At 36.7% G+C, this 18,535-nt stretch overlaps 1 protein-coding gene across 1 annotated transcript in view; it reads right to left on the minus strand.

Annotated features, from left to right (window-relative positions):
* Window positions 1–14,194, minus strand: part of LOC106141561 (paired box protein Pax-6) — a 43,446-nt gene extending 29,252 nt beyond the window's left edge. Inside the window, exons 1-3 of the mRNA XM_060950292.1 lie at window positions 14,107–14,194; window positions 12,709–12,874; window positions 7,503–7,683 (exon numbers count right to left, since the gene is read on the minus strand). Coding sequence (XP_060806275.1) covers window positions 7,503–7,683; window positions 12,709–12,874; window positions 14,107–14,194 — 435 coding nt within the window. The remainder of the gene's footprint in view (window positions 1–7,502; window positions 7,684–12,708; window positions 12,875–14,106) is intronic.
* Between the last annotated feature and the right edge of the window lie 4,341 nt (window positions 14,195–18,535).

The following is an 18,535-nucleotide window of genomic DNA, read 5'->3' on the forward strand; positions in this document are numbered from 1 at the left end:
ACAAATTAGATCCCAAGATGCTAATGTTGCTTATCAAAGAACGCCACGTAGCTTATCAAAGAAGGCCTACGTCTGATTATGACTGCGAGTTGCCCGTTTGAAGTGCAGTGAGCCGTGAGAGCCCAGGAATGCCTTGAGCCACTGTTAGCTTCAATAAAATGTGGGTAAATTAAACTTAGCACAAGATGTTACAGTTTAAGTAATAAATAATTATGTTAAAGAGACCGATTCAAATGGGCCATACATTTTGTACGTTAAAGCAACGCGAAAGATACGATGCCTATATTAGATTTCTCAAGAAAGAGGGAAAGCTCTGCATTGGGGTTAGGTTAAATAAAAAAGGCAAAGGTTACTAGACATATTTTAATAGATATGTTCTTTGCCTTATTTGCGCTGGTCTTAATATATATATATATATATATTTATTTGTAACACATTAACGGCTTTAAACAGTTTTAAATTTAAAATATGAGTGACAGCAACCTGTCAACTGATCTATACAACAAATGGAAGTACGAGTACAAATGGAATCTTCCATTTCCTTAAAATATACTTATATACAAACATACATATAGTCACGTCTAATGCGGAGTAGACGGAGCCAACAGTCTTGAAAAAATGAAAGGCTACGTTCAGCTCCGGCTTTATGATGGAATCGATTTTCAAATATTAGGTTGCTAGCCCATCGCCTACAAACGGAATCCCAAGTTTATAAGCCAAACCCTTAGTCGTCTTTAACGACATACATGGAAAATGTATGGAGTGGTTCTATTCTAAAGTGACGAATAATTAAACTTACTTAGTATTTTTTAAATTAGTAGAAATAACCTATACAACGTGTACCTAACAAATAAACTAATTTAAGTGACCATATCCACCCCAGCGGAACATGTTCTTGTTTGTAATCGCTATCTGCTCTAATATCGGCCGATGTTATCGCTATTTAATATTGCCCGGGATAAGGGGAGATCGCGTACAGTCCGCAAAATTAAGGATTTAATTATAGGGATTAATAAGATTGTATGTTAACTTCAAGAATGTATGTATTGTATAGCTATTAATTTGTATGTTACTTAACTTTGATCGTGGCAAGTGGAATGAGGTAGTCTCTGCCTACCCCTCCGGGAAAGAGGCGTGGTTTTATGTATGTATGTATGTTAACTTCAATGTAGGTTTCCTTTTGGCAAAATACATATGTTAAGTACGCGATTCAGTCAGGTTTTGATAGCCGGTCTGGCCTTATTTATATGAAAATACATACATACCTATAGTCTTTATCCCTTCCGGGGTTGACAAAGACAATAGAATAAAAAAGTAAAAAGCCGCTTCATGCAGCTGCACTGCTCAATTATAGAATTGAGATTCAAATAGATGCAGGTTGCTAGCCCATCGTCTAAATGAAGTATCCCAAGTTTTTTAGCCCATCCCTTGGTCTCCTTTTATGACTTCAATGGGAAAGAGATGGAGTGGTCCTATTAAATAGGGCGGGAACCACACGACACTTATATGAAAATCAAAGCAAATATTACAACATAGGCAGTACGAGTACTGATACCTTCTGAAATATACGAGTTGTCTTAATTAATAAAATTATTTATGTAATCAGTACTTTGGGATTACCGTTGGAGTGGGGGATCATTCGGGCCCGCTGTGGGATTTACTGTTAATATACGCAATCTGTCCGGTACGCCTATACGTCGGCCGCTCACTTTGACTAGTTCTGTGCCACGGATCTCCCTGTATTGTGTGATTCATCTCAGTTAGATAATTCTTCTTCTTCCTCCTGGCTATAATCTATTTAGGAAGATAGTTTAAAACCTATCTACGTAATAATCATAGTGAACTTCTTGTTACAGAAGAAAAAGGTTTTTTTGCATCTCTTCCATCCCCGGACTGTAAAAATTAATCAAGGAATTCTTATAAACTTGATTATTTTTTTTAACAATGGGCAAGCAAATAATTGGAATCTTGATTCTCCTCACTAAGATTCCCAGCTAGACTCTGCTTTAAAGTCTTGTACTATTGGCCGTGTTTACCCCGTAAGGGGATGAAAACGTGACATGTGTCCGAACTTTTGCAATTTTAGATAGGTGGAATCGTCTCAAAACTTTGGCCCAAAGTTCCCAGTCTAGAGCATTATACAAATATAATTATTGTTTTTCCTAACAAGGCTTATGAATATGCTTCGCTTTCGAACATCTATTAAATTGAAATCTCAATATTCCCGTCATAAAGTACTGGCAGGCGATAATAATAAGGAGCGAATAATACAAGAATTGCATATCCCGGCTTAGCGCGCACGTGGCGCTGCGATGGTTATCTCGCATCGCTTGGCACCCTCGCCTCGCTTGTTTTTGTTGACTGTACCGGGCCTGATTTGCGAGCTGCTTAGCTGTTTGGCTAGCAACTGCCGCTGTGATTTGAAAGTATTCGAATTTCAAAACGTAAAGTTTAGTTCATTCGTCGAATCGGGTTCATGTTTATCCATGTAACCATGAGAAACTTGTGGCGACTATGGTTTTGTTTCAAGATGATCAGATTTGAATACTACCGCGAACATGTGCTAACTAATGATTATTTTCGAGTTTGCTAATGCTAAGCGAAAATCGAAGGGTGAGTTACGATGTGGAATAAAGGTTTGTGAGGAAATCTGTACATTTAGCTGCATGTTAGCTGCTGCTATTTTCCAAGCTGGGTTAGATTCCTTTGCGGGCTTGCGATGGTCAATTCGTGTTATTACCTAACTCAAACACTTCAGGATTGTCTTTAAGTCACAGACTGATTCCGGAATCCTTTTCAGAGTAGATAGAGGTGAGGCAACTTTTAGTTAAATATCTCACTACTACAAATAAACAATAGTGTTTGTGATATTTTTTTGGCTGTAACATAAATGTTACATAACATTATTTATGCATATAAAAAGGCGAATTATTTCAAAAACGTCACAGTTTGCAACAATCACTACCCTGAGACTGAACATGATCATCCCCGGAGCTATACTTGCAAATGACATCAACATTAACCGCACACGGTGGACGAGACAACCGTAATTCTATATATTTATTTGCTCTTCCGATTACACACTCGACATCAATATAAGCCTTAAATCCTTTGAATTGTGGTATTAATTTCTCTCCAACACTTCTTATTTCGAAGTAACTTTCACGAAGTTTTCGTTTGTGCGAAAATAAATCTAAGTCATTGCGGAGTAGACGCGATTTTTCTTTGTTTTTCAATTTAAATTATTCGTGTAAGATAATAAACTTTCGGTTGTAGATTTTACAGTGCATTTTTGATTGTGTCTGTATGAGTAGGGTAAGGTGCCTGTGATCGTCCACATGCAGGTCACGCGCGCGCCACGCGTCGCACAGATAATCTCTTCGCCGGACTGCTTTGTTACAATTTGTTGCTGCGATATATCCTCCCTCGTGAGATCCGAATCTCAGATTTGATCCGTAATGATATTTTAAATCAGTGATACGAGCTATTTATTGGCTTTTATTTATTGGAAATGGGATTTCACTCAGGTCAGCCGTAGAAAAAATAGAGATCCATTGTTGTTAACACCTTTTGAGGTGAATTAGAGCAATCATGCGAAGGATGTTAATATTGTATTCGTATATCGCCTCTGATGAAATTTTTACAATGGCTTCTTAATGGGCAATGATAATTTTAAACCATCAAGATTACATTACAGTGGTTAAGCTAGGACAGAGCTTATTATCTTGAAAAAACTAAAGGCCACGTTCAGCTGTATGGAATTGAAATTCGAATAGTAACAGGTTGTTAGTCCGTCGCCTAATATGAGAATCCTAAGTTTATTAAGCTATCCCTTAGTTGCCTTTTACGCTATCTATGGGAAAAAGATGGAGTGCTCCTATTCTAAAGTACCAGGAACCACGCAGCAATAATGATTAGTTTCACAATAAACGAAGACATCCGTAAAATTTGACAGGACAACGGAAACATTACCATGAAACCACGCAAAAGTCAACGGACAACTGGCGACAACACATCATGCCTGTCACCAAGTGACGAAAAAATATTACGATACAATGAAATAAAGTTGTCATCCCCAGCCAAAGACCGGGGAGCGTGCTAAATGCATTAATTTGGCCTGGATTTAGTGGTCCGGAAGTGATTTGCAACGGGAACGCATGTTCGCCCGAGATATGGCCCTGTGACAACTATTGACCCTCTTACCCTACCGCAATTTTTCCTAATCTAATTCAAACTCTATAGTTACAACTGTTGAGTATATTTTTAAATGATGCGGTGTAATGTTTAGGGATGTATGAATAGTTAATAGGGTAGCAATTCTTTTAGTTAAGGGTCGTTACTGTAAAGGCTTAGAGACAGTTTTCGCTGTTAATCTACCATGGAAATATTAATGACAGCTTTGTCGATTTTAGTACTGCAACTTCGTTAGTGATTTATGTTTCATAATATCTCGTTTTGGTATTATTGGTATAAAGATTGTTTGAAGGAAATGGTTGACCTGAGGTGAGAGAGGCCTTCATTCATAGGATGGAATGGGCTGAAGAAGATTTCTTTTATTATTAAATATAAAATTAACAGTTCCAACATACATATATACATATAATCACGTCTATATCCCTTGCGGGGTAGACAGAGCCAATAATCTTGAAAAGACTGATTGGCCACATTCAGCTATTTGGCTAAATGATAGAATTGAGATTCAAATAGTGACAGGTTGCTAGCCCATCGCCTAAAAGAGGAATCCCAAGTTAATAAACCAATCACTAAGTCGGCTTTTACGACATCCAAGGGAACGAGATGGAGTGGTCCTATTCTTTTTTTTATTGGTGCCGGGAACCACACGGCACAAATAAACGGTTCCAACTATTACAATCAAAAAGATTACATTTTACGTATCTTTCTAAGAAATAATTTAGGTACATATCTTTTTAATTAAGAATAACAGAAGCTAATGAAAATGTTTTGTTTGGATCGCCGCTAGTAGAAAGATGAAGACTCTGCCTAGTTACCGAAAGAGGCGTGATTTATGTATATTTAAAGTCCATATAATGTTTTTATAATACGTTACGTATATATTAGAATATAAATTCCTAAGGCGGATTTATGTAATTAGGAACATGTTTTCTTTAATAGTCAATAACTGAGAATAAATATATAAATAAATACTTACTTACTCTACGAAAAGAGAGAGACTGTTTTCACTCTATTATTTCACTTGTTAAAGCTGACAACCATAATTTAATTTATTTAGATGATCTATAAACTTGATTTGAGTAAGTTCAACGCCCTGTTTTTATTTACATATTTTCATATCAATTACCATACAAAGTCAATTCAAGCGGAGCATATCTAAAGCATTTTACTCTGTCGCTTTTCATTTTATATCAGACTTAATAAAATCTGACGAGACTCGAACGTGTATCAAAACGAAACCCCACATGTTAATAAATTCAATATCCGAGCCCCGATAAGACAACGTACCTACACAAACTCGCAATATAACCGATATTCAACCTTCAAACGCTCTTTACCTATAATAATCGTATGTTATACTCAAAGTTATATATACAGCCACCCTTAGAGGTTCCCTTGCTGATAACTTAAAGACTTTATCCCCTGTACAGGAATTTTTACGGTAACAAAAGCCCTCATATTTTCTTTATTCATGCCGTGTCAAAATCGCCCGCTTCCCCCCCTTTAGACGGTGAAAAAAGAGACACCTATCCAACTCTTTCCCTCTCATTAGCGTCTGTATATAGTCGTCTCGTTTCGAGATTTTCCCTCTGTGTCGGTTTTATGTTTTTCTCAATATCTTCCGAGTACTTAATGTGCAGCGTTTTTTCGCGAAAAGCGTCACCAACAGGGTGATTGCGCATATTTCTTAATTAATTTATGTTAAGTACTGAAGAGGGTGATTCACCTAAAAGGGTGTAAAGAATTGTAAGAAGTCGTAAAAAGTTTTGAAGACTCATGGTGTTATGAGTGACTCGCTCGCTACGTTAACTTTACTGTGTTTTTATTATGCGCTCGTAAGTTCTTTAGAGATTTGAACGCAGTATCACGTCAATGTGAATTCTCTCAAAATAAGTGTTCAAAATACACAAAACGAATGTTTATCGTTGAACATTTTCAACTATTAGAAAAACTCCCCTTTGCATATTATTCTTAGAACTATGCGAATGAAAATATATTTGAGGTGGTGACAATCAACTAACTTTTGTCAGGTATTTTACTTTTATGAGAAATTCAGTGTCAGTCACCTTACCCTTTTTGTAATAATTTCATTCTCTTGGCTATTTTCTCAGCACTGCCAGCCATCTAAGAGCGCGAAGGTAAGGTTATCACAGTGTACGTGCGTTAATAATAAAACAACTTAAAAACGGTTCAAGTAAATGAAACCAGTCAGAGGTTCAGAGGATTCTTCAAACCAGATTTTTATAAGAAATAAATTGCATACCCAGCCTTTTTGATTTGGGGCCGTCCCTACATTATTATAAACGGTTCCTCTATATTCAAAGACGTATCGACGACTAAAGGATGTCCCAAAAGGGAGCGGCCCCGTATATTCAAAAAGGGGAAAAATGAAGAAAAAAGTTATAACGTCATATTGTTTTGCCACGAAGAGGGCGGCCGGGGAGACGGGGCCCTGTATAGTGCGGGGGTAAGATAAGGCGTTATAGCATCCTGTATAACCACAATATAACTACGGTAGAGAACCATTGTGTTTCAAGGCTCGCCCTTCCATAATTTCATACTTTTCAAAGGCGTTTCGACGAATCGTGCGTTTTAGATCCGCGAAAAATATTTTCTGCTAAAGGTTTTTGTGTAAATTGTTTTTAAAGGATACACTTGGATTTTTAGACTCAAGTGGAAACTGACGTTTTTATTATTCTTATTGCAGTAATCAACTAAACTTTAATTGCAATTTTAACACTTTATATAAACTGTGCTGCACATTTGAATATTCCTATCGATGGAATAACTTCACCATGACCTGAGCTTAAGTGCTTTAGAAGTGGAAAAACAATTTTTGTGAAAACGATGAAAATTTGCCTTACATTGTTATTTTTGATCAATAAATTTATCTCTTTCTCATAGCAGTCGTGATTGTATCCAGCGTTTGCTTCAAAACCTCGTATTTACTTAAGACAAGCCACACATTTTCTAATTTAAAGATAGATACAAAAAAAAGATATTACACAAAACAAACAATAAATGGACTCCACCCATTACTTGTCCTTGATTGTCAATCGCAGATTTTAAAAAGTTACCTATAAGCTAGATTTTATCATAAACTGTGCCATCTATAATGCAGAATCTACTTAGACAGAATAAATAATTAGGAAAAGAGAGGGATGGATTTCTGGAGAAACTTCTGATTCTTCAGATACTTCTGTATAGTCGGGACGGTTTTTGACGACGAATATTTAAGGCCAGAAGAATCTAAAGCCGTAAAATTATGTAAATTTTTATAATAGGTCTTAGATTAAATGTGTACTCACGCTCGGGATATTATCCGATGTGCAGACGCCCTCGCTAAGCAAGCGATCCCGGATTTCCCAGGCGAAGATAGACGGGCACTCGCGCTTGTATTGCGCGATCTTGCTGACCACCTCGGCGGTCGCCACTCGGGGCTTGGAGCCGCCGATGGCTCGGGGCCGGATTGACCCCGTCTCGTAATACCTGAGAAGGTTACAGTAATTAGTAATGATGGTTAAGGGGGTGAATCGTGCCCGTTGTTAGATATCTTTTTTTATCACACGTTTGTACGTTACTTTACTTTTGGTTTTTACTTGTGTAAATAACAAAAAAATTAAATCCTCCTTAGGTTGAGAAGGTAACTGGTATAAAAATATTACAGTTCAATAAAAAGTTACAGCTCTCTTCAGTCGTCATTAGAGTTCAGAGTTATTAGTGCCTAAATATAATTAAATGACGACTACCTTTAGGTAAAAAAAACCCTACACGCGAGGTTATCAATGTGTTTATGTTTTTACCTCTGTGAGTTTCCAATTGTGTCTCTTTACCTCTGGTCATTTCAAACTTTTTTTATTGATTTTGCAGTTTAATAGTTCATAGTTTAGTTTTAATCATAAAATATCCTTAACTTTCAGCTGCGAGGGGACGGTGAGAGGGAGGAAGGACTTGTTTCCAATAAGGGAACATGAGATTAAAACAGTCCTATCTTTAAGTAAAAATTGTGTGGAAGCCTACTACAGAACACAAGCAAAATTACTTCGAGCTAAGGCTTATTGATGTGATTTATTAAGACGTCGTTAATGTCTTTAATCTACAAAAAGTCGATTAATATTGGCAGGTTTTCACTAAACACTATATTCTTATTTACTTTTAAACTTCCGCGTTGCATAATGTGCTATAAATAACACAAGTTACCCGCACATAAGGCAATAGAAAGGAACGTACAAGAAAAAAGCATACGCAAGCGGCTGCGTAAATAGAAATCCCTTTCTTGTACACTCCAAGACCACATAATGAACCAACATGCCAAGATTCAAATCTCTAGACAAGCTGCGTGTTGACATGTTAGTTGATCAGTCAGTGTCCTCTTTTATATTAAGATTTCTCATACTGAAATCAATCAGTCTATTACAGTATGCTAGTGCTTCATAGAATTATTTGTGAGTCATGATGACTGCGCAGGTTGTGACCCCAGTTGTGACCGTAGTAGGGAGAGCGAGTACAAGTTGTGACTTGCAATATTTAGATACACGGGCAAACTTGATTTTGCTCGCGTTTAGTTGACAAGACAAAGATCATCTCAAGCCTAAGATCTCTCATTATACCTAGCAAAAGATCGCTGCTAATGGAAAGAGACCGCGAGGAAACTAGATCGGGTACATCACGACGTTTAGCAGTGAGCAATCGACAGGAGGAGGAGGAAGGAGGAAGGAGGAAGGAACGAGGAGGAAAGAGGAGGAAAGAGGAGGAAGGAGGAGGAAGGAGGTGGAAGGAGGAGGGAGGCAGGAGGAGGAATTTACATCCCAAATTTCAAATCTCTTGACTCAGCAGTATGGGCTGTACGAGGTCAACCACTAAGTCAGTGTCCTTTCATAAATAAGAATAGATTTTTAGGATAACTTTTTTCGAAATGAAAAGTATATGTACGTTCTTCTCCATAGAATTCCATACAATGTCATGCCAAAGACGACGAAGGAAGCACATCTATCACAGTACAAAAACACAATACAAATTAATTTTCACAATTTTTATGTGTACTGAGGATAAAAATGAGTAAGTAATAAGGTTCTTGGAAAAGCAAGTACTAATCGTTATTGCCCATCGATTTATTGGAGTTAGTTCGAGTTGTTTTGCTGATTTTTGCATGTTATGATCCGATCCCGGTGAAAGCCTGGTATTCGATTGGATTCTCGATTTTCAGATAAAATTACTTAGTGATCATTTAATAATGTATTAGTAATCATGTGTTTTGATGGTCACTAGGTGTGTTTCTACATTTTTTTTTATATTCAATTTCGCTTCTTTACCATAACATCGTTTTTGTCTACCTGTTATTATTAACTGTAGTATATGCCAATCGAAATAAATTAATTCAATTCAAGTTTTGGGAAGTATCTTTTTATATAGGCAAAGACATCCAACTGTCGCGCCACAAGTCTTCGCGAAAAGGGTGGTCTGGTGTCGGGTTGCGGATCCCCGGCTTTCCCGGGGTATCGGGTTCGATTCCCGGTACGTACGCGATCGCATCGCCCAGCTGCCATGCTGACAGAACGTTAATTTTTGAAAGGAAATATAGGTGCTGTATGTAATATTTTGACTTTATATTAAAATAAATTTTACATAGGTATTGTTATTATTTAAAAAAAAAGTTTATACCTGATATTACGAGTCATACCTATGTGAATGAAACAAAGGAAAGCTTAATTTTATGTACATTCAGTCAGAAAAGTATCGGGAATGGATTATTTATTTATGGTTCCAAATTCAAATTTTTGTTTTTTTTGTTGTTGTTAGATTGGCACAACTGTTTTCCATTTTGGCGCGGAGTTTGAGTTGCATCTGTTGTTTACATTAAATACAGTGCTATTTTTAGTTATATCATATCTAGTGTGTATTGCTAATTTCATAATGGATAAAAACATCGAACAAAGAGTTTGTCTTAAATTTTGCATTGCCAATGGAATATCGTGTTCGGAGTCACTGAAAATGTTACAGAAGGCTTACGGTGAATCGACTTTATCAAAAACTCGTGCTTATGAGTGGTACAAAGCATTCAAAAGCGGTCGAGATGTGATGGAAGATTTGCCTCGCTCTGGTAGGCCATCAACGTCTGCAACTGAAGTTAACATCGCAAAAGTGAAGGAAATAGTGACTGAAAATCCTCATTCATCTTTGAGAGAGATAGCCACCGAACTTTCTGTATCTCACGAGTCGATCCGTACCATTTTAACTAATAATTTGGGTATGAAACATGTTGCCGCTCGGCTAGTCCCAAAAGACCTGAATTTTTTTCAAAAACTCAATCGCATGAGAGTCGCTGAGGACATGCTAGAACGAGTCAATTCCGACCCAACATTCATGAAACGCATTGTTACTGGTGACGAGACGTGGGTTTACGAGTTTGACATGCAAACTAGTCAACAAGCTTCGGAGTGGCGCCTTCCAACTGAACCGAAACCGAAAAAACCACGCCAAAGTCGTTCAAAAGTCAAAGTCATGTTGACTGTTTTCTTTGACTATCGCGGTGTTGTGCACTCGGAATTCTTGCCGGAAGGTCAAACGGTAAAAAAGGGAGGAATATTATTTGAGTGTTATGCGGCGTTTAAGAGAGCAAATCCGACGAAAAAGGCCAGATTTGTGGAAAGAAAATTCTTGGATTTTGCACCATGATAATGCACCTTCGCACAAGGCCATCATTGTGAACGAATTTTTAACCAAACACTCAACAAATACCATCGAGCAACCACCATATTCATCAGATATGGCTCCAGCCGACTTTTTTCTTTTTCCTAAACTCAAATTACCACTTCGTGGCACCCGTTTTCAATCGGTAGAAGACATAAAAGAGAATTCGCGGCGAGAACTGACCTCAATTCCGGAAACAGCGTTTAAAAAATGTTTTGATGATTGGATTATTCGTTGGCGTAAGTGTATCGTTTCTAAAGGAGCATATTTTGAAGGTGATAAAATAAATTTGGATGAATAACAAACAGTTTGTGTATTATTGATCTTTTCCTGCTACTTTCTTGACAGAGTAGTAAGTCATGACAACAAATCCGAATCGCATATTTAAAAAAAATAAAATCAGCGATGTCAGCTATGTATGCATTTTAATAAAAGTGTAAGAAGCTGTTATAGAAATGTATAGCATACATTTTTCTTTACTTCTTCTTCCTTTAGTCCCGGCTTTAGTCCCGGTTGCATCCTCACCACTCTGGAGAGGAGCCCGGGGTATGCCTTTGGCCATACTTTTCTCTTTTCATTTTTGTACAAACACATTTAATATAGTCTCTATCTACCTATATGTATTATTAAGTGTATGTATATGCTTATCTCCGTAAGAGGCGTGATTTTATGTATGTTTGTATGATTCAGATCTCCGCATATTTTTAGGTGTTTTTTATAAACTAATAATAACGAAAGTATAACGATAACGTTCAAACCACAAAAAACTACACGTGACGTGGTCAAGTTACCTGCTTACCTCCATCACCTTGTCTGTCTGTCACATGTTGCTATTAACACTAACAAATTGTTAAGGTGCGTATACACTAGTCATTAAAGTTATTAGATTAATAGAATAGATTAATTTAGATTGCTTGTAGCCGTTAATGCCGTGTGGTTCCCGGCAACAATATAAAAAAGAATAGGTTCACTCTATCTCTTTCCCATGGATGTCGTAAAAGGCGACTAAGGGATAGGCCAATAGTGAGATTCTTCTTTTAGGCGATGGGCTTGCAACCCGTGACTATTGGAATCTCAATTTTATCATTAAGCCTAACAGCTGAACGTGGCCATTTCAATTGTAAATGCACCTTTACCAACTTTAGTAGTTAATTCACTATCATATAGAGGTATTTGATGTCCATCAAAGCCTGTGGTTTAGAAGCAGAATAAAGCTGCGGTCGCGACCAGTTAGTCCGGGATTCGTTTCCACAACATTTTTCGGATAGTTTAGGATAATATTGCCGTTTGTCAGCTCTGCGGTCGCAAGTTATTCAGGTTTGTTGTTACTGTTACTATGTTTCGTTCTATGTTTCTATTTCGATCGTGTATTGATGCGGTATTTAGAATTCTTCTCCGAGCTTTGATCGCGCTTTAAATGAAGATTGAAATTATTTTGGATACAATGGGGCCTTGTATTTTGTGCGACCCATTGGCAAAACGGATATTATTTTAACCTCCAGATTCTGTATATTCAGATATGATTCTGTGTGACAGATTCTGTAGTAATTCTTTATCTTTGCTTTATCCAAACATGGCGGTGGAAGTAATCGTCGACCGCCGGATTCGACACGGCAAAAGCTTATATATACAAGACGTTACCCAGGCCAATCAGAAAAAGTTAATTTATGTTTCCCAAATTTTTATCACCCAGAGCCTTGTCTATTAGACACAAGCACTCTACCTATCTCATACGAGTAGGCCGTCAAATGACCGAATGAATGTTGAATTAATTTGCCCATGACCGGATGTTTGGTAAAGCCGTGATGGCGGGGTAGAACTGACCTGCCCAGGATCTTGGAGACGCAGCCGTTGGAGACCTGCAGGATGCGGCTGATGTCGCAGGGCCGCGCGCCCGAGTGCGCCAGCTCCACAATCTTCTGCCGCGTGGAGTCCGGCAGGGGGCGCCCTCCTACAAACACGCCGCCGAGCTGGTTAACACCGCTGTGACCTGTCGCATCATCGTCTTTATGGCTTCAACATCAATAGTCACACTGTCCAAAGGACCATCTCTAATTCTCAAGAGTTGATTTACAGCGGCTCAAAATTAGCTACTTGGATGTGGTTTATTGGAGTAACCTAGATTCAGCTTCTATAAAGGAAAGCTAATTGGAGTTAGAGTAGCTCCAATCAACGACTTTCTGAATAGAAACAGCTCTTTGTGTGCTTACTCCGATACCACGTCCAAGTAGGAGACTTGGTAATGCAACAGGTTTGTACACTGCTTTTTGGAGATTTGATATAGCAAGAAAACTAGATGCTGTGCACTGTGGAAATTTTGTTTTACTTCCAAAGAACACATTGTCTATCATGAGTTTTACCCTGCAGTCTAGCTAACGGCTGTAACTATTCCAAGGTGTCTCCTTGTTAGGAAAATCTAGAGAACTGCGAAGTTATTTACGATCTTAGACCATGGCTTATCTTCCCTCTCTAAATCAGAGAGAAACAAAAATAAATATATAGAGAATGAAAAGATAAGACAAACATGCTGTACCAGATTTAGAAATAAGCCTGGTTGTTTTTTTTATTAGTGGTCCGTTTTTGCGTACCAATAATAAACAAAAGTCATGATAGACCAATCTTGTTATATCAATTCCCCTACCCAACTGCGGTGGCTATGCTTTTCTTATAATGAATCATTTTAATAATGTTAAACTACATCTTATTTAATCTAATATAAATTATCTGGAAAAGTCGTATTTCTCGTAGTCAAAAAGTACAAAAAACCAAAGATGGAGAACTGTAATCGCAGAACTAGAAATTATGAGTTTAATAAGTCGTTTAAGTAGGGTCATTGCATTTTAATGATTTATAATTCATACTAAGATACCAAATTCCAATGACCAACTAAAGCTACCTCACAATCTACTTTTAGCAGCAAATGTTTTGTGTAATTATTAATCTGGCATACTTATTTTTGTACAATATTTCATTAGAGGATTAAATACCTTTGATCATCCAATACTACGTAAATCAAATAAGTACAAAGTTCTCTCTTGCAAATCAAATTTTGATACATTTAACAGTAAACTTTTTTAACACGTAGATGCACATTTATTTTGGTATCGTTTCTTTATTAATTCTGTTTTATAGGCATAATGTTGCACTATATATTTTTTTCATCTATTTCTCATTCAACATAAAGCTAAATAACTTGAGAATGGCAGTCACCATTACCTTTACCTTTGTGCGCCAGGTCGTCCATGCGGTCCAGCAGGTTGGTGTCGGGGGGCCAGGGGCTGATGGGGGCCAGCTGCTGCGCCGGCAGCATCGTGTATACCCCGTACTCTTCTATGGTGACGACCTGGACAGAGAACACATACAAACATAAAGTCACGCCTCATTCCCGGAGGCAGATACTACATCTTACCACTTGACTTTAGGTCAGATCGACGCCGATTTGATCAAGGTACGTTAGTCTAGGCCTTCTAAATGTTCCCATTCACACTCGCCTTGTTTATTTGCTTAGAATCAGGATACTTAGAGAATATTCTGGCATTTAAAGTCCAAGCATAACTAGAATGAAGCGCTACGGGTAAGGCTGTGTCCGCGGTCCCAGCATTTATGAATATGACTCCATCTCTTTGCCATGGATAACGTAAAAGGCTAGTAAGGTAAATGGAATATCATGATCCAATGTGAGTTGCGTTTCACTTGTCTGTTGTAATAGGTATTTTATAAGTAATTTTAAGCTTTTTCCTGTGGCAGTAAAATGAAAAAACTTACATTACACGTGCCGATTTTCTTTGTAGCTCTATCGGCCGGTCAAAACGCCGTGTTGTCACTTTTTTGAGTTCGAAAATATTAGATTATATATGAAAATTTCTAATTTATTTTGAAATTGCAAAATTAATTTTGGATTATATATGAAAATTTATAATTTTTATGAATTTTAGCCTAACTAGCTTACGCGTGGTGCTCCGCTTCCGTAAATATCCCTAGGAAAAGCCATTGCTACTCCTATAGGTTTTGGCTGTCTCGGTGTCAAATAACATTTGTTCCGCAATTGTTGAGATCATAGTAGTTGCAAATAAAATATAAATCTCTTTCCCGCAGGGATACTTAGCACTCCGACAGGGAGTATGTTATTTCATGACCTACTAATATTATAAATGCGTTTGTGAGGATGTGTGTGGTTTTGTTACTCCTCTACACAAAAACTACTGAACGGTTTTTCATGAAACTTTGCAGTGGGTAATATAGCTTACACATTGGAATAAGCGAAGGTGAAAGCCTATTTTCTTCATAAAACATTGATTTTGATTTTAAGCTCAATTTGCGTATGAACTTTTCCACCTTAACGCGGTTATAATCAAAGAATTGTTAAACATTATGTAAGCTAGTGACGACATTGAAATTTTTTACAAAAGGACAAAGAAACCTACAAAGGTACCTATAGTCTTGGTATGATTTGCATTTCCAGCTCTTGACTTAAAAGCTGGCTGCCAAGGACGGCATGGAATGGTAGTTATCTACATGCTGTGTAAAGATGATATTTTGAGGTCGGCTGCCTGTTTGACACTGACACGCTGTGGAAAATTTTGTAGCGTTCTTTGTAATTTTTCTCTCTGTTGTTTTTGGACTCTTTGTTAACGCTCTGGTCGCCTCCTACGGCATACACAGGAGGAGATGGCTTAAGCCTAACCTGCCTAACCCGGCGTTTCTAGCAAGTCCGCTGAACTGAAACTGTTACAGACAGATAGTTGCTTCCGTAAATAAACATTTCTAAGCAACAGAATCAACAATCCGAAGCATTGCGGTGGAGGGAGCAACCAAAAACATGCAAATATGGGGGAGAGGTGAAGTAGAGACCATTACAATCCCGAAGTAGGTAAACCGATGGATTGCAGTCGCTCGTTGACCATGGATCATAGTACCATGATTCGAAACGTCCGATATAAAGTAAAGGTACGTTCCATACGTGCACGTATAATACTTGTATTATTTATAAATAGTATAATGCAACGCGAAAGTTTAAAATCAGTTACGAGTGGATACAAAAATAAGTAGTAGTCTAGTAATCACATGGAGCAACTACCGTCTAACAACCGAGACTTTGGGAAAAGAACAGCGAAAAAGATGAGGAAAACCGCATTGTCCTGGATTTTCCGTACGAGCGTGGGTTAGGTAGTAATCAAAGTAATTTAAGTTACATAACTTAAAAAAGAATAATTAGTGTTTGATAGTAAGGATTGGAACCTGTGCATAACTCGATTTTAGTCGGTCACCTTAACCGTTCGACCACTAATGCTCTATAAGAATAATAAATATAAAATCTAGAATTAAAAAGGTATCGATGCGTTCAGTTGTAACGCGCAAAATTACATCCAGTTTAACATACACCATGCGTTATCGCGTATTTTATGTGCTCTCTTTTAATATTTTTATTATTATTTGTGCTGTTGGTGGATATTGCAGAGTGCCTGATGAATTAATACCTGATTTATATGCCAAGTATAAGGAAGCCGTGAATAGTGGTAAATAATAATAAAATGTTAGAAAGACGAACGTAACTTTGATCAAATTGTTAACGTCTTGGCAAAAGGTTAGGTCAAAAGTACGTAAACCGACGAGCATGAAGAGAATAATGAATGTGGATGAAGCGAAAAAAATATGCATGGATCGTCAAAAGTGGAAAGATGTATTGGGATTATTCTTGTAGGCGATGAGATACGATAGCAACCTGTCACAATTTGAATTAAGCCATACATCTGAACATGACCTTTCAATCATTTCTAGATTGCTGGCTCTGTCTACCCCTCTAAGGATATAAACGTGACTATTGTATTTATGCATGTAGTCTATTCCTTCGAGAAAGAGGCGTGATTTTTTGTATGTATCTATCATTCAAAATTCTATGATTACAAATTTTATGCAAGTTAGTAGACGAAGCAGTATATTGTTTCGGTACTTTATCTATTGTTAGAATAATTTAATATTTTTTTATATACTTAGTTCGCTATCAGGCAAGACTATGTTTTGTAAAATTTACATAATACTACAGTTATTGGAGTTTGGATGTTCAATTCACTAAAATAAGACTTTGTACCGATTTTTTTTTAATTAGACACCAATATTAACTTGAAACTTTATACTGTAAATAAGTTTTTATGTGGACAAAGTCGCAGGTTAAAGCTAATTTCATTTATCAGTTTGCTAAGTAACCAAATAAGTACTTAATTTAGGTTCGTCTCAGTCATTACGAAGATTATTCAAAGAAAATAGACAATATAAACTACATGTTCAGAAACTTAAAGAAGTAAATGGCTTCAAGCGACACAACCTTCATATCAAAGAGATAGGCAGAGATGGATCATCGACAAATACATTTTACATTATCAACCCATTGGAATCCAAAATGCCAAATGCTTATTTATCATTTGAAGAATTCAAAGCAGCTTTGTCAAATAGAGCTAATCATACATCTACCACCAAGAAACTCGTTACAACCAGAAATGCAAAATTAAATTCCCCACGTATAAAACCAAACACTCTACGGACAAGAAAGATATCTTTGAAAACATTAAAGTCAATAAATAATGGCACAAAACCTGAAAAGAAAGTAATGAGAAGCTATCCGTTGGAAATCAAATCAATAAAATTGGGAAAACCCAAACCAATATCTTTAGGAAAAGTTTATTTGGAACCCGGAAAAAAATTAAGAAGTCTTACTACGAGTAATAAATATGTAACTATTAGAAAACGCACCTTTTTTCCTAAAGTCACAGAGAATATCAACTTGACAAAATCAAATAAAACTGAATATAAAATAGCTACTTCTAATTTACTCAATACAAGTGTTTATGTAAGTGTATCAACGGCAAATGTTCTTAAAAAATTAGATGAAACTCTTGAAAGTACCTCTAAAAAGGATGAAACAACGGTATCAATGAGTAACGTAAATGAAACAGAAGTAACAGATTCTCCTGTGATAGTAAATATGAATGAAACAATAGTTACAGATTCTACTATGCCAGTAAATGTAAATGACACATTAGTAATTGAGGATTCTACTGAAATAGAACCAACAATAGATTTTATTTCATCTCCTTTAGTTGAAGAAAGCAGTATGACTACAAATTCTCCTGAAATAATTTCTGAAAATAGCGATACAACTACAACAGAGAACAATTTAAATATGTCAAAAGAGGTGGCTGAAGTTTCTGAAGACAATCTTGGTACAGTGGAGGAACCGTCCACAGATTTGACCACTACCAAACGAACAACTTTAGGGGTAAACTATTTATTGTATTTCTTTTACACAATGTTATTTTGATTGAGTTTTATTTAGCACAAAATATTAAGTTTTCGTAATCGAAAAACTATTTTTCGTGAATAATTTTCGTATATTTTGTTTTGTTTCAGAGGCCTTTGGTGTACATGGGATGAAATAATATATATATTTTATAGTTATGTACGAAAAAGTGTGGTTTATTTTTGGATGTTGTGCGCACTAGGCATACACTTCTTTTCTTTTACTCTTTAGGAAGGATAGTTATGTTTTCATTTTTTTAAGAAGGTTTAATACATTTAAATGCATTAAAATATTCATAAAGATGTTTATATTTTTTTATTTAAACAGTTAAATAAGTAAATATCAGAGTAATTTTTA

This window comes from Amyelois transitella, chromosome 21 (assembly GCF_032362555.1).
Source record: "Amyelois transitella isolate CPQ chromosome 21, ilAmyTran1.1, whole genome shotgun sequence".
NCBI lineage: Eukaryota > Metazoa > Arthropoda > Insecta > Lepidoptera > Pyralidae > Amyelois > Amyelois transitella.